This window comes from Hipposideros armiger, unplaced genomic scaffold (genome assembly GCF_001890085.2).
Source record: "Hipposideros armiger isolate ML-2016 unplaced genomic scaffold, ASM189008v1 scaffold_145, whole genome shotgun sequence".
Classification (NCBI taxonomy): domain Eukaryota; kingdom Metazoa; phylum Chordata; class Mammalia; order Chiroptera; family Hipposideridae; genus Hipposideros; species Hipposideros armiger.
In genome coordinates, this window is record NW_017731495.1 from 751,681 (window position 1) to 769,437 (window position 17,757).

Genomic DNA, 17,757 nt, shown 5'->3' on the forward strand with positions numbered 1-17,757 from the left:
CCTCTGGCGTCCCAAGCCAGTTCTTAACCATCGCGCCACTCGGCCGGCCCTATAACACTGGCTTTAGAGGACAGTGTTTTAAAAACACACCCCTGGCCCTGCCCCATGCAGACTGAAGGTTTCAGAAATGTGATTGTAGTATATCTCTTTTGGTTAGTAATCTCCCATAATGATAGACCCGACTGTATATCTATTTTATTCTTTTTAGTCGCAGAAAGTGAGTTTGTTTTCTAGTACATTGGCAAGCGGAAGTGAGCCCGAAGGCTGCGCCTCGCGAGCTTGATTTTCCTGGGCATCTGACAGCCATCGCAGGTTTTCCCTCTGTCTTGTCATCTCTGTGTTGTTTTCTTCTTGCCCCATAGTGAGCTTTATTTAATAAATGTTAAGCCACAAACATTTTTGGTTTTCTCATTTATTTTCAAAGTCTATAATTTAGGAGCCTTGAGGGGAGTAGGCGCATAGATTGGAGATCTTGAAATTTGTCACCTTTCTACAACTAAACTTTCTTTTACCCAGGAGACCTGGCAAGCCATGCTTGCTTTGAGATGCTCTCCTGTGTGAAGAACAACTGTTGTACTTTGGGTTGTTTTTTTTATATATATATTTTTTCTCTTGATTTTAGCATAATAAATAGGAGACAACATATCAGGTCCCTGATAAAAATGGGGCATAGGAAAGACGGTATTTGTCATTCGCTCTACTTCCCATATTCCCATTCATGAAGAATGAATACTATGATGTAGAACCCATCTTCCAGCAGGTGGCAAGAAAGATTCCCAAGAAAAGTGACTATTCTGGAATTGACCTTGGATTTTGGTTTGACCTGAACTTGGGTTTTCTAGAGGAGTGCAATCTATAATGATTTATAGCAGAATAATAGGTTGCAATTTTACAATGCTTAATTTTGAAGGACATTAATTTTTATTGGTGGTGTGGGGGGAAGAAGCAAGCTAGCAAGGAATCTTGTTTGGCCAAAGCAGTGCTTATATATGCTTATTTTAAAATGGTGACGCAAATGTGGCCTCATCCTCACTACTCTCTCTCTATTCCTTCTACCTAGTCTAATTCACGTTTCTGATTTACCTCCCTGGTTTCTGTAGGCATTTGGGTTTATTACTTTGAACTTGCGTTCTCCTGTCGAAGTCTCCTCTTAGTTCCCATAACATAGCCAACACTTTTTTAAATTCTGAGACCCTGCATAAAGTTGAGCAGAGGTGTTTTTACCCTTCTCCTTCTTGAGCCTGTGACCTTCCCTCCCTTGGGTAAGCTCCCACATTCTTCCGGGAGCTAGTGAGTAAGAAATTACACCCACAGCTGCAGTAGCATTTGGGGAATGCCTTAATTGAGCCAGGGTGCATGTTGTCATCGTGTGGGGCTGACACTGCTTGATGTCCTGTGGAGGGGAAATCATGACATAACCAGGGAAACATCTAAAATGGGGAATTCTGTTTCATGATATAAACAGAAAAAGGCCATGGCTGCCTAGAACTAGAGAAAAGATCACCGTAGATGGAGGAATGGTATGTGGAGGACTCATGTAAGAGGTAGGTCTGGAGCCAGGCTTCATATGGCTGTTAAAAATTTGGAATCATCTGAAAGAATAACTAGCCCTTGAGGCAAAAGTGCAATTCTTGTCTCACTCGTGCTACCAACTTGGCCTGTGACTTTGCTTAACAAGCAGCAGCACTTCCCTGGCCCTCAGTTTCTTCATCACTAAAATGAAATTGGATCAACCAATGGGTTGTTTAATAGTGTTTTTAAGCCAGAAGTAATATTCTTCAAAGGAAAGCTTCCCTTAAATTGTCAAGTAAAGGAAAGCAGTATTGCTGTGGGAATATGCGAACGGACCTTCCCAGATGACCTCGTCTCTTTCCTCATGTTGCTCTCCTCCAGCCGTGGGAGGCTCACAGAGCACAGCTTTTCAATCATCAGCTCAGTCTCTCTCTGAGGATCCTTCTGAGTTCATGTGCTGTGATTCACGGGAGCCACTTTAAGTGACACATTAAATGTCCAGAATTTGATCAAGTAGGAAGTCTGACCTTGACACAATTCTCTGTGTGTCTCCTTTAAAGTTGTTATGGATGTATGAGACATGTGCATACTGAAAAATCTTAAACTTTTCTAAATATTCTATGCTTCTATACACACTAATAGAAGATTCCAGGAAGATATTCAGGACCTTCCAAATGAGTAGTCACTCTTGAGAGAAATAAAATCTGGATCTTACTAGTATGTATCACAGGTTTTACTGTTCACTGTGAATGAGAAGCCAATGCTGGCACATTTTTTTGGTATTCAGTAAATATTAAAAGAGATGGGTGGCTGGAAAACAGAGAAAGGAAGGAAATGATGTATTCAAGGTACACATTTTGCATGTTTAGAGTTATCTTTACAGAAGTGTCTGGGTTTGCACTGTTTGCAGCTTGAGCCCTCACAGGCCCGCCCAATATCACCTCCACATCCTTAATGTGCCTTAATGACCTTAATAATACTTTTGTTAACTTGAAGGGTGTTGTGGACCATGCCAGTTTCTGCCTTTGGAAAATCCAAGTTTTCTTTTCCATCTTCAGATGCTTTTCTTTGAGAATAGTGACATGGTGCCTTTGTGACCAGGGGTTAATTCAATTGGTAGATAATCTAATATCTTCTTAGATAACAGCTGGGAAGGGTAATCATTATAATAATTACTATAACACAGCTACTGAGTCATTATGAAGTGTTAGAATTTATAGGTTCTTTACATGCAGTATTTTGTTTAATGCACACCAAACCTTAGGGGTAGTATTATTATTTTCCCTCCATTTATATTTCAGGAAACTACAGTTGAAAAACAGTTTGTTGGAGATTATTGGGCTAGACTGAATCTGGGGGCAGGGGGAAGAACGTGACACTGGTTTAAACTGTGTCATAGCCCAAGATAACAAGCTTAGCTCCTGGAATTCTCCAAAGGAAGCACCTGGCAAACCTTGCAGAGGTTCATCCATCCCCTCACTTACTCAATGGATACTAGTTGTGTGCCTGCCATGCAGAAGGTATTGAACAGGGCACTATGGGTCACACAAGGAACCACAAGCCATGATCCATGCCTTCAAAGACCTCGCAGTCTAGGGGGAGACAAGTCATATGAAAAAAAAGCAAAACTGAAAAAAATTTAATAAAACTAATTAGCATTCACTGATTGTTTACTTCAGACCATTCATATGCTTTAGAAGCTTTTTCTCATTTTATCTTGAACACAACCTATCAGGTGAGTGCAATTATTACCCCCATTTGCTAATGCTCTTTAGAGAACATAAAGACTCCATCTAAGGTCATGCAGCTAACATGTGGCAAAGCCTGCTGAGTCCCCACTCGTAGCCCCATGCTGCCTCCATGGTTTAAACTGTAATCGTTTAAAAATTGAATTACCAAGACTAGAAATGTGAGACATAACAGTAAGAAAATATTAAATAATACCCATTGAAGTAAAGATAAAGGGGGAGGTGTAATAAGTCAGCTGCAATGCAAAGGGAGATGAGAAAGAAGAGAGAGGAAAAAAAACTATCAGAGAGGGAGGAGGAAAACTGGAGAGTACAGTATCAATAATCAAGGGAATATGTACTTCGAAGGACAGAGCTGTCATTCTGGTGTGAGTAGTGGAGATGAGAATTGAAAAAAAGTTCTGGGGCCGGCCAAGTGGCACGTTGGTTAAGAGCTGGCTTGGGATGCCAGCTCTGAGCAGCAGGGTCCCGGTTCGGGTCCCACATGGGGGCCAGTGACACTGCCCTCTACAGCTAAGATGGTAAACAACAGCTCAACCTGGAGCTGGGCTGCCATGAGTCGCCGGCGACGGTGTAGGCTGCAGCCCCTACTGCAGTGGGCTGCCATAAGCTACCATGTATGGCCAGCAGCTAGTGTGAGCGCCCGGCAGCCGGTGTGAGCTGCCAAGGGCCGCCATGAGTGGCCGTCCAGTGACTGGCGACCAATCTGCCTCACCCGGGAAGAGCGCAATGATAATACCAACATGGGCCAGTGAGGCAACGTCCTGCACAACTAGACTGAAGAACAAAAGGACAGCAACTTGTCTGTTCCCCTTCCCTGATTTCCCAGTGCTGTTCCCCTCCAATTCCCCAATAAAATCTTAAAAAAAAAAAAGTTCTGGCTTTGGCTATGAGGAGATTATAACTGATATTCCAGGGAAGCTTTTGGAAGGGAATAGAAACAGAAGCCAGGTTGCATAGGGTGAATTCTGAGCAACCATTTGTCTCTAAGTTGCTAATACTATTACTAGAGTGGCCCATCAGGCAACACAAATATGGGAAGTAGGTCAGGTATGAGAAGTAATAGGGAGTGGGGAGGTCTGTAGCACACTGGAGGTCAGTATTGCCTAATCTTTTGATTTTTTAAAAGAAGCTAGAAACCAAGAGCTTTTTTTGTGTGATGTCTCCTGATTTCTAAATGTTAGTTCAATTAAAAAAAAATAAAACACATTTGAGGGCTAACTATACTGTATCTGTGGGCTGACTTTGACCTACCAGCTGCAAGCTTCTGGAATCCTCTTTGTGAAATGAGGAAGCACCTCAAAGAAGAAGCAAAGTTAGGGATGTTTTACGATTGTATGTGAGGTGTGTGTGTGTGTGTGTGTGTGTGTATGAATGAAGGGCAGCTTGATTTTGTTTTCTTGGGATAGGTAAACATAAACTCACTAAGGAAGAAGCTGAGAGAGAGAGAGAGAGAGAGAGAGAGAGAGAGAGAGAGAGAGAGAGAGAGAGACTCAAAATATCGGAGCGATGTCTGAGAAAGGAAAATGCCAGTGGGAATGAGAGGAATGGGAATAAGAGGCCAATTATTAGAAAGATGAGCAGATGCAAACAGATGGAGTGATAGAAAGTGAACAGGAGGGAGTGAAGAGAGGTTACCTTGAGATTAGAGGACACATTGTATGCCAAGTGGGGAATCAAAAGGAACATGGGAGCTAGGGAAGAACCTGGAAAAGTTTTGTGATGGCTGCTTAGAGAATAGGCAATGGCAAGAGTGTGGGATGATTAAAACTGTCGAGTAGCAGTGAAGTCCCAGCTGACTTTCATTTTTCAGTGAGTATCTATTGACGTGACACCACTAGGCAATACAGATACAGTAGAAGATACAGATTAGAGTAATACTTAATTGTTGCCTCTAAGACCTTATGTTCTATAGCTCTAACCTGAGCTGATGGGCTAGTTTCCCACATTTTATTCATTCACTTGCTACAGTCATCACTTTGACATATCTGTGAATGATCTGTACTATTATTTGCTCAATATTTTTCTTTAAATCATCTCATATTATGTATATATATATATAATATACACATATACATGTATATATGTATACATATATATGTATATATACACATAAATGAAAAATGGAAAACAAGCTATATACAGAGGGTGCCAAAAAATGTACACACATTTTAAGAAAAAAAACTGTATTAAAATTTTAATAATACAAACTGATAACAAAAGATGAATACAAGTCATGTGTATATATTTTTTTGGCACCCCTGGTATCATTACTTGCACTGTTATGTTGTATTTTTCCAAATATATATTTTTAAAACATACACTATTTGACATTTTGCCAAAACCTCATCTCCACTCCACCTAAAACAATCTTGTATATCACTGGTAGAACATATATCATCTCTTGGGAAAGATGGAACTGGTTATTTGATCGAGTTCTTTAGGTCGTTCAAAGCAAAAAATTTTTCATATTAGAATAACTGTATGTGGCCTTGATTTTTTTTTCTTTTTTATTCAGGCAAGTCAGCTTTTATGGGTTCATCTGAATAAAATGGATAAAAGAAAGCACCTCTTTGACAGTGTTAAAATGGTGCTATTTAAATACTAAGAAGTTTGGAGCTTCACTGCAGAGCCTTCCAAATTAATCTAGTCTGGAAAAAAAACTAAAATGCCATCAAGTAACAGGAGATGTGTCAGCTACCCTGCTTACACTTTTCATATAAAACATAAAGGTTGACAGATTATAGATGAAAGGTCAGTTCAGCAAAAAAGAAAATATGTCAGACAATCTTATAACATAGGTAACAGAGAATGGAAGTTGGAAACTGCTATTGGATTCTCAGAAAGACATGGGTTTGTGGGCAATGTGTAAATATCATTACTGTTTCTGCAGCTCTTCATTTTGGTGGCTACTTCTTTATGCCGAGTCTCCAAATTTGATTTAAAAGACACCAAAGAGTTCTGTCTTCCTGAAGAAGATTTACTTTGCAGCCGTTTTACATTAAAAAAAAAAGAAAAAAAAAAAGAAAAACTGGTCTGAAGGGGAAAAATGTACATCCTCTGCCTTGCTTCCCAGTCTCACGCATGCCATCTCTGAACCAAAGCTCTAACATGGAGAAAGCAAGAAGCCAAGTCCTCTTGCAAAGAGCAGTGGTGCATAAAGAAAGGGTTTACAGTGAGTCCATCATCGTGAGTGATTGAAGGGGAACCGGGCAGCTGCAGCGTGACTTATATAAATAGAGTTGCTCAAAGATTCATGCTGGTAGGACCTGCCTTGGAGCAAATTACTGTCCAGGAAAACACTTCAGCCTTGTTCTGGCCTTGGGAGCACGGGTGAACCTGGGGGTGTGCTCTTAGGTCAATTGGGTCACAGAGCCATGGTAGTAGAGTTGTGGGGCATCTCACAAATTGCCAGAGTGTGCAGTGCTGGGAATTTGCAGCTTATTTAATATACCTTTCATCTGTATTTTAAGTGCAGGGAGTTGTGCAAAATATCGTCATTCTATCCAAGTAGCCTGCAATATACATCACACTCCTTGTTGCCTTCTGCTAATGCAGATTATAAACTTACATAAACATGTATTAATATTTGAGAGAGGCTTCCTATTTTCCGTGAGCTGTTCACCTTGCAAATAACTGAGGCCAAAGACATGTCACACAGCATTGTGGGCTAGTCGTCATGGATAGTCATTGACACTTGGACATCATGTTTTCAGTCTCTTCTTTCTGCAGTGTTATTTCCTGACTGCTTCCCTCTCTCTTCAGCCTCCCCATTAAGCCACATGCTATATATGCAATTCTATTACTGCTAGGAACCTAAAATGCAAGTTAAAGAAAAACCAGCAGCATTACAATGCATGTCCTGGTGATCTTAAAAATCATTTCGCTATTAGCAGATATGCTTGCAGTGTGCTGCTGGGATCGTGGACTTCACCGTGTAATCTCTAGTTTGCATTGCTAAAATCCAAATGGACCAATGACAGAATTTGCCAGTCCCCCCAAAACATACTTCTGTTGCCCACTAAGCTTCATTAATTAAAATCATTGACGCTGGCTTGCTGGTAAGGACCGATTCTTACAACAAGTGTATCCAGTTTCGTGCTAGTGGCAGCCTTCATTCTTCCTGGCATGGTAGGAAACATTAATTTTGTGTTGCACCCAGGACTCTCAGGAAGCTGGAATTACAGACACCATTGTCCCGCCCTTTTTCCTCTCAAAATAAAATGAAATAAAATAAAATGAAATGAGCAGCAGCCCAGCAGTGAGGCTTGAGAGACGGGTAATGAAAATGAATAGAAAAGGGCATTAATTTCAGGATGGGGACAGCTGCCCGGCACTATCTCCCTTTGGATTTTGGTTCTTATAGCATCACGGTGAGTTATTAATATGTATGATCTGTACTTTATTCAAACATTATAAATCTATGCAGAAGTCTGGTGTTTGGGTTTTCCTTTATAGCTTTCATTCTTCTTCCCAGAATTATCTCATTTTGATCGGGAAACTTTTGCATAAAAAGCACACACCGAGAACTCACATTTCCATACCATAAATATTAAAAGGGGGTTAAGCTTTACACTTTTTTCTCCTATCCCCAATGGGTGAAAAGTTAGCCTTCTAATGTGGTGGGGGGAGGCATTATTATTGGGGTTTTTTTATTCATAAGCCAAAAGGTAAACTTTAACTTGCCGTATAAAATTGAACTATGTATAATAGTTCGTGTCATTTATGTAAATTGTGGAATGTTTGGCTATGCCATGTCTTTGTATGAAGGATGTACTAAAAATCTAGCAGTTATCTGAGTTAAGATAGTTGGTTGGCTTATTTTTTTTATTAAAGTATAGTTGACATACAATATTATATTAGTTTCAGGTGTACAATGTATTGATTCTATATTTATATGCCTTACGATGCAATCCGCTTATTTTTTGAGTGCCAGACCAAGTCCAGACCTTCTATAAGGATTGTGATTAAGGAGCTTTTTGCTGGACTCATCACAGTGTGGCTTCATCACAGTGTGAATTCATCACAGTGAATCTGTAGCATATAGAAAAAGGAAATGGAACCAGAAAACTTAATGTCTTCTTAGTAGCATTTTAGCTTCGTAGCAGCTTCCCATATCCCGTTTATTGTCATTTTTGTTAGCATAAAGGAGTAGTCATAAATTGTGGTTCCCATGGAAATATAAAGGAATGCATGAGCTAGTTCATTTGGGTATACCGTCTGCTAATCACGCAGTCTCGGCTGTTGTACTTCGTGATGGGAAATGAACGTGCTAATTGGTGCTCTTTTTTTTTCTTATTTCAGGAAACCTACCATATGAATATAAAATAGTGATTGCTGGGAATCATGAACTGACATTTGATAAGGAATTCATGGCAGACCTTGTTAAACAGGACTACTACCGTTTCCCCTCTGTGTCCAAATTGAAACCAGAGGACTTTGACAACGTTCAGTCCCTCCTGACAAACAGTATTTACTTACAAGACTCGGAGGTAACAGTGAAGGGATTCAGGATATACGGTGCACCTTGGTAAGTATTCACTCGAACAGACTTCCCCTTCCGTTTTTTCCATAGCAGACTTAGGTGCTTTAAAGGAAAAGGATGCAACTGGAAAGAAACCCTTATTGCTGTTGTTTCCAACATAACACAGAGCCTGGTACTGCTGCAGAGTGCAGTGCTGGTCATTTTCACTGTGAGGCAGATGCCTTTAGGCAGGAGTGGGGTTTGCAGATATGGGCGGGGCTGCATGTATGTCTGGGACACAGAAGGATTGGGAAAAGTTCGCCATTGTTCCCCTTCACACAGATTCAGCTACCCTGAACATTCTGTCGGTCTTCGGTAGGTAACTCACTTCCCTCTTGTTTTAAACCGGAAGCACTCAAAAAATACCTTGCTTAGGTTCAGGTTTCACGAATCTTGCTACACATCAAAACCACCTGACCAACTCTGAAGAAATACAGATTTTGAAGCCCTATCCCCCAGCTCATGCTCCTTCCTGAGCTGGAGCCCAGGAATCTGTATTTTTCCAAGCTCCCTAGACGAGGCTGATGCACAGTTTGGAAGTCACACGTTGAGAGCTCAGTGCTGAGAACTCCAGCACTGAGCTCTAGAAAACTTAAAGCAGGGGCATAGTCTTTGGGGTCAGACAAGAAGCATTTTGATCTTGGCTATCTCTGTTGTCAGCCGTCTGGTTTTGAAGAAGTTAATTCACAGAGGATGAGCCTCAGTTTCCGCATCTCTAAGAGGGTGGAAATAATACTTACTTTTAGAGGGCTATTATGAGGATTGAATTGGGTGACATTTGGATTTTAAAGAGTACCTGGTGGTTTGCTTAATTCATGGTTTCTGGTCTCAGCTCTGTCATTAAGTGTTTCTATGAACTTGAGCCTCCAGAGCCAGTTTTTTTCATCTTTAAAATGGGAGTGTTAGAAGATCAATATCAAAGGAGTCTTGGATTTTTATTTACTTATCTCTTTACTTTTTGAGAGCTCTATGCATATACAGAGCAGCAGAATTAACTTTTACTCTCCCAACCTGGAAAAGGATCTCAGTTCTGCGCTAGGAGTTGCAGAGAAAGCTGAAAGAGCACAGAGTAAATTCAGATTGGCCACCCCACTCAACAGTTTGGTTTGTCCTCTATAGAATAGAAAATTGAGATAATTCCTGTAAATTTATTTTTCTAGCTTTACTAGTTGGTATCCAGTGGATGCAGGAAGTATATTTGTGTTTAAAATCAACCTGACAATGATTGTGAACTCGTAACTGAGTCCTTACTCTATGCTAGGCACTATTCTATGTCCTTTATATCTATTATCTCATTTTCTTTCAAATACCTTTAAGAAATGGGCACGATTATGATCCTCATTTGGCAGATGAAAAAACTCGGGCACAGAAAGGTTAAGTCACTGCTCAAGAATCACACAGAAACTAAATGGCAGCATCGTAATTGGAGCCTGATGAGAAGGTACAGGATAGGGCATAGGTGGTGGTGGCAGTGGTGTGGTAACTGGTGGTTATAATCTGCAGGGGTTATATCCATCTTTATTAATGTACATCCATCAATTTTTTTATATGTGAGAGGGGGGCGGTTAAGGGCAAAGAGAATACACAGCAGAAATTAGTCTTCTCAAACACGAATCTGAAAATGGATCTCAGGGTAGCGTGGGATGTTGATATTAGCATTTGTGGAGAAAGGGCAGGAGAAAGAGCTTTCCCAGCTTTCCATTCCACTTCTTAGTGACTGTCTCGTAGTTGAGAAATGAACTCTGATTGGCAGAGAAGCTCTACATGGAGTCACGGTCATTATTTTCAATAACTTCAGATGATTTTTGAAAAACCTTCGAAGGGCACAAAAGACTGAAGGCTCTTCCTGAGCAAGCAGGATGTTCTGAGATCCCTGGATTGAAGGTTGCTGAAATGATGACAGCAGACTTTCTCCATTATCTGAGCAGATTCAAACTAGAAAGTTTGAACTGTTTCTGTACTATGAGGCAGATCTTTACATGGAATCTGTCTCACCCATTGGAACTGTTGCTGCTTTGTCTTTTGAGCAAGAATATAGAGCTTGACGAAAAGGAAATTCCAGTTTCATCCTGTATTTTGGAGGCATCCATAGTTTAGATATCACTGTCAAGATATTTTGTTAAAATTCGTATTTCCAGGACTGCTGATAATCTGAACTTTGAATTAAGAATGCCTATCTTAGCATTTCTGTGGGGAGGGCAGATTTTTCCCAGCCCTCCCGCTTATTCAGCCCTGGGACCTGGGTGAGTTTCTGAACCTCTCCGTGTGTCTGTTTTCTCGTCTCCAAAGTGGGAGATAGCAACATTACTCCTCTCACATGTTTGTTAGGAGCAAACATGAGTTAATGCATCCACAGCATTAATCTATGCCAAGAAGACTTCCTGGCATAAAGTAAGCATTAGTGTTAGCTATTCCTGATATTGTGGGGTTGGTGGTGTTTCCATTGTACTTTGTACCTTTGTTAGCTGCATGTGAGGACTGTTGCATTAGGAGTCAGATGGGATGGGCTCTGGCCCCAGTTCAGCCTCTACTGATTGGGTGACACTAGGTAAATCACTTAACTTGAACTTCTCCATTGGTAAAAACAGGGTCACTGAGATCTGTCCTAGTCACTCGCATATATGCCACTCACTTAAATGGTCGTCAAAGTCAGAATCTTCAAAGAATATTCATATTTGCAGGCATGCTTGATTATTTTAATATCATGTACAATTATTAACCTCTTTCACTATTAAGATTTTGATCAGGGGCCAAGCTACCACTCTTCTTCCTTCAGAAGTTAGGTTCTGAGATTCACCCACAGGTGAATGCCTGCTTAGTAATCCATTAGTTAGTGCAACCCCGAAAGTAATGTAAACTGATTTCAGTTTGATTTCCATGCTTTTCCAATGACTTTTTTGGAGGGAATATTAAGTTCTGATTTGCTTCTGTTGCTAGTGGTTTTAATTTCAAAATAGAAATCAAAATAACCTCGATACTAAGGATTTCCATCCTGTCATAGGTTTCTCAAAAGTAATTGCCATCTGACCAGGAAGATAGCTATAACTCATGTATTTAGAAAACTGTGGATTGTGAGTTGGTTTCACTATAGAAAAGGAATGTTAGTCTGTATTCTTTACATGTTTATAACTTGTAGCACAGCTGAACGCTTCCTAAAGATCAGGGGAGGGAAAGTAGTATCTCCCAATTTAAAATTTAGCAGGAATTTGTGTGTGGAAAATAACTTACACCATTCCAGAGCGTTCATGTGTGTTCACAGTTGGAGTGCGCTGTGGTACTTAGAACCCCAAGGAAAAGGCTTTGGATGTGGTTTGATGGGTCTGGGAGAATTCAGTGGCCTACACTGAAGATGTTGTAAGTGGGATGCCTTGTCCTGGAAGAAAAGTGCTCTCTTGGAAGGAGGATAAGAGTTGACATGTTCCAGGGGACACCCGTGTCTCGGGAAGCCTTAATGGCAGGTTCTGCGACTTCTGTATGGTGTTCCTTCACCATCTTATTCTTCCAAGAATCTTGAAGAAAGGAATCAGGCACGATGTGTTGTCATTTTGGGGAGTGGCAATTCAGTGATACCTTTTCTTAACTTATCTAACTATTATGATTTTCTCTCCTTCTTTGGGAGACAGAAGAAGACGATCTTGTGTTGCCAGGCAGTTAGTTCCTTCCGCTTTGGACTTGGCTGTCATAACAGGAAAGCGTGTGGATTTCTTGGATCCCTCGTGTGGATACTCTGCCGCCAAGATGGTTCCTGATTTCCTCTTTGTGATCGCTCTCAGTTCTGTAATGTCTTTTTCAAAGACTGAATGTGGTTAGAAAGAGGAGACAAAATTCAAATATGAGCCACTATGATAATTGCTTGTCTGGCCAGGGTAGAGGGGAGGTGGAATTTTAAAATCATCTTTGTATTTTTGGTTACTGATCTGTAACCAACATATTAGTGCAAGCAAATTTCAGTAAACTCACTGGTGGGACTTGGCATTTTAAACATCGACTAAAGCCTTCCTTTTTTCTGATTTCAACTGTTCTTTTGGTACTAAGATGCTGTGTAGAAAAAAAAAAAACATTCAGGTAGTAATTGATCAGCCGCCAAACTGCTGAAAGGAAAAAGTCTGTATTGCTCCGAGCGGAGCAGAGCAGTTGCATTCTTCAGCAATAGCCTGCGCCTCATTCCCCTGTTGAACAGAAATGCAGAGCTGGTCTCCCGTGGCTTTTAATGAATATGAGTGGGGCTTTCTGGTGTCCAGGAATTTGATCTCTACACTGACCAAGGGGTCAGGAACAAAGAGCACACTTTTTCATGTTAGAGTAGACCCAGGTGTAATTTGTCAGATTTAGTAACTGTGGAGGAAGTGCCTTAACTTCTGCAGCAGGAAAATTAGATCGGGCCTCGGCACTGTAATTCTAAAATGGCTGAAAGAACGAGAGAAAGCCCACTGAGTTGCATTTTCAGAGGCAGTATGAGCAGGATGATTTTTCCCCCCTCCTCTCTTCCCCTCATTTCTTCTAAACATGTTGAGTTCATTCATTCATTTAGATGTGATTTTTTTCAGCATTTTTTCAAAGTGGGAGTAAGTCTGTAGCGTTTATAATTGTGCTTGCATGCCCATAACTACAAGGTTGCTCACGTTTCCTTGTTCTGATCAGTGCAGTAGTACTTTATGTTTGCCCTGTCAGAAAAGCTTCAGATGCTTTTATTTCCAATTATAAGTTTGGTAATGCATCATGTATTTTGCTGACAGTCTTCAAGTTCTTGAAATAGCGAACAAATTAACAGCAGATATTGAGTGAGAGGATTAGAAAACCAATTGACAGCTCATATGATAGAATTCAGATATGGGGAAGGGTGGAATGGGCTCATTTATTTTATTTTCACTGTCATACTTTGTAATTAACTTGGGTAAAAAAAGAAGGAAGGAAGGAGGGGGCGGGAGGGAGAGAGGGAGGAAGAAAGAAAGGAAGAAAGAAAGAAAGAAAGGAAAAGAAAGAAGAAAGAAAGGAAGGAAGGAAGGAAGGAAGGAAGGAAGGAAGGAAGAAAGAAAGAAAGAAAGAAAGAAAGAAAGAAAGAAAGAAAGAAAGAAAGAAAGAAAGATCTCCGTGTCCAATAGGGAAAGTCCTTTCATGCTAAAGAACCAGAACTATATGAACAATATTTGTTCTCTACCACGTTCTCAGGGATTCCAGCTTTTATTCAGGAGGGTTCAGAAAGGTATTGGCACAGAAGGCGTGTGTGTGTGTGTGTGTGTGTGTGTGTGTGTGTGTGTGTGTGTGTGTGTTAAACAAATATGCACTCTGCTTTTACATGATTCTGTTTAAAGGCTCAGGCTAATATTTCATTTTTCTTGGCTCAGGGCCTATAGACTCGCCCATTATGAAATCTATGGCTGCTTTGCCTGGCTCTAGAGTTTCAGGCTCTGTTTACATTTTTGCCTGTTTCAGAATGCAGCCGACTGCTCTGAATGCCGCACGGGATCAGATTCATTTCTGGTTTAACAACTGCCCTGTTTATTTGAAAAAGGAGAAAGCAAAACCGATCGCTTTGCTTCCTACCTCCCATTGATAGCCGTATCAGTAAATACTGTTTTGAAAGGCCATTTACGCAGAGCCTGTGATGTTGGATCGAACTAGTTCCTTTCTACCCACTCTGTCCAAACCTCTCAAGCCTGTCATGGTGCCTTTACCTGACGTGCTGGTGGTAGTTGTATAGACGAATGTGGCATGGAAGCATTTGTATGCATTCAGTTATGCTTAATATCAGCCATTGGCATAACTTAAATTTTTGCCTGTGTGTTCATTCTGAGAGGCTAACTCCATTCGCAAGTGACAATAATAAACTTACATTTGGATGGTATATTTCACTCACAGAACTTTCACATGTGTTACTGCATTTGGGCTTCCCCACAGTTCTAAATAATTAAAATTTAAGTAAAAAAAAACAATTCTGAACAATTAAAATAAGCATGGTATGTAGTAATAATAATAATAATAATAATAATAATAATAATAATAATAATAGCCAGCATTTACAAGTGTTTACATGTCAGTATTGCCTCCTTTTGACAGAGGAGACCAAAATAGAGTTTTTGACAGGGGAGGACACTGACCCTCAGTCGCAGAGTTAGCTGGGGAGAAATAGTACTAGAATCCAGAGTTCCTTTGCTGAGTCCTTTAGACTAAGCCAGGATAGCCTACCGACCACAGGTGTCCTTCTCTTCCTTAACCTGAGCCAACTCAGGAAGGGGCCCATTAGGAGACTTGGCTGTTTCCATCTGGTTACTAAAAAAGGACACAGAAATCCAGGCCAGTGCTCTTCAGGGGTGCTCAGAATCAGTGGTGAGATATTTGCAGGGGGGAAGGGGAGTGTTGAGGGGACAGAACGAGTGAATTGTCCAGTATCTTTTACATGGTATGCTCCAGAACCTAGGGTGTTAAAAATGAAAAATCTACATCTCAGTGTGTCATAGCACGTAGATCGCTCCTTCTGGTCTTTGTGCCCCATAGAGACAACTTCCATTTCCTTTGCACACTCATCAAGGGGGCAAGTATCGGGTGCATGTGGCTTTTTCCCTCTGAATCACCAAGTAGCGGGTGAGAGAGAGAGATAGCAGCCCAGGGCATATGCACCAAGAAGGAACTGCTGGTCATGTGCCCCCACTAACATCAGGTGTGACATGGTCCCCAGAACCATGCTACCAAGAAGACTTGGACCTTCACGTTGAGACCCAGCCCACTGACTGCTGGCTGTTCTTTCATTTTTTCATGTCACATTGACAGGCTTCTTTTTAACCCCGAGTTACTGCTGGTGGGTGGAAGGAGATTGTACAGTGGCTGTAAACTCCATGAGGGCAGGAATCCTGTCGGCTTTGTTCTCTATGCACACCCTAGGCTAGCCCAGTGTCTGGACAGTAGTGGGTACTCTATCCATATCTACTGAATAAATGAATGAATAAATAAGGGTGGTGGTCGTTGAGCTGTGTCTATGGCTGATGGACCGAGGGTCTACACAGATGAGACACCCAGTTGTAAAAGGAAAGAGAATACTTCCAATACAAGGTCCAGTGTTGCCATCAATCTACAAGGAGGAATAGAGATGGTAGAGCATAATGGAATGAAACAAAGTACTAAATTATGTCCTTGAGCATCGTGAACATATCTAGATCCTTCCTGAACATTCAGAAATATAGAAAGCATAGCAGCATCGCTCCAGATTTAGTAAAGGTGAGGAATGGGAGTAGTTGGACAAATTTAACTTAAAGGCAGTGAGAGTTTTCAAAGAAAGGCTCCAACAGTATTTTTAAGCTCTTTATTGTTGTTTCTTTACCTCAGATGCCTTATCTCCGTGTTGTGAGCAGCTATGAGAGTGTCTGTTAGATTTGGAGAGAGACTGCCTCTTCAAGCTGCAGGAATAGAAGTGAGCGTAAAGTGTGAGCTTGGTAGGGAAGCTAGACCAGGTGGGCCCTCAGAAGACCCTTTGGACATTAGGAACCAGTTATCACATACTTAGTATTCTGTTATCGCAGTGGTTGAATTCTCAATGGTTGAATTCTTAGAATTGAATTAAAGTCATGTAGACTCTGTACCATTTATTTTCAAGCTATTTGACAAATGTGGATTTCTCATCTTGCACTCTGAGCTCTAAGTGGAACATGACTTTCTCCAGGTATTATCAGATAGTGAGTCCATTGCAGTCCCGCTGACAGCTTTGACCCATATTTACCTAGCTCCAGCCGCTGCTGCTGCTGCTGCTGCTGCTCTGCCTTCCTTCCGGCACCCATCTTCTCCCCTGTAGCTCAGCTATGCTCACAAGTAAGCCGGGTAACTACACCGGTTCCTTTAATCCTCCTGAAGCGCTGTGATGCAGGGGAGGTGGGCTTCGGGCCACAGTTAGGAGGTCGCCGCTTCCACGGAGCGCTCCCTTTCTGCCAGGCACCACATCTGCATAGCCTCAGGGCTTGTCTTCTACCCCTTGTGATGTTTTACAATGGAATATATGATAATCAAAGCCATCCTGTGTTCTGTGCCAGACAGGGGAGAAGCCTCGTGCCCTTCTAGGCTGTCCTGTGAGAGGGCCATCAAAGAACTACGTTACTCACCCTCCCAAGGACTCACCTATACGCCCATGGGAGGCTGACAGGGGAGCAGGCCAGACCATGTTGTGCCTAGGAGCACCCCTCTGACAATGAAATCTTTGTTGGAATTGGGCTGAGCTCTTCCAGCCGATTCTCTCTTCCCTTAAATGATCAGTTCCTCAGGTTAACAAACGTCTGGGAGGACATCCCCAGCAGGAAGACATGCCTGGAATAGCCTAATCCCCAGGCCCGGCGTAGGTTAAATAGTTGCGATCCTGTTATACCTATTGAAGGGGGAAGGCAGTGAGTGCCATAGAGGCGTAGGCTTTGGCCTTTAGAAACAGCTACTCCCAGGGAGCGTGAGTCTCAGTTTTATGGTTCGGAACTCCTTTACCTTGTTAAGCAAGTTATTTCATCTCACACAGTTTTATCTGTCAAATGGGTATGCAAATAATAATAACTACTATTTGTTGAGCCTGACCCACATAGAGGCACCTTATATAACATTGATTTCAAGCGTCACAGCAAGCCTATAAAGAAGGTAATATTACTCCCATTTGAGAGAAGATAAAATTGAAGGCTATAGAAGTTAAATAACTCACTCAAGGACACTCATTTCCTAGGTAGCAGAAGCAGAGAAGCCCAACCCCCGAAGCCTTTATTGTTTTCACTACTCAGTATATTGTTCATGGGATTAAAATGTATGATGTATGTTAAGTTCCTGGCACTTAGTCATGTAGTTTTTGTAATAGCTATTATGTTTTTGTTTTGTTTGTTTGCTTTTTCTTTCCTTGTTTTTTTTTGATGGTATAAAGGGGAGAAACAAAGAGGGGCAGAAATGACATGAATAGGAAACTTATTCTAGAAAAATGGTTACCTCTATTCATGTGTGTGTGTGTGTGTGTGTGTG

General features: G+C 41.3%; 1 protein-coding gene across 9 annotated transcripts in view; it reads left to right on the forward strand.

Annotated features, from left to right (window-relative positions):
- MPPED2 (metallophosphoesterase domain containing 2) overlaps positions 1–17,757 on the forward strand; it is a 187,466-nt gene that overhangs the window by 88,639 nt on the left and 81,070 nt on the right. For all 9 annotated transcript variants that reach the window (XR_002124892.1, XM_019650701.1, XM_019650708.1 and 6 more), the window contains exon 4: positions 8,565–8,790. Coding sequence is in view for 8 of the 9 variants with exons in the window: in XM_019650701.1 (XP_019506246.1) it covers positions 8,565–8,790 (226 nt within the window). In the remaining variant the exon portion in view is untranslated. The remainder of the gene's footprint in view (positions 1–8,564; positions 8,791–17,757) is intronic.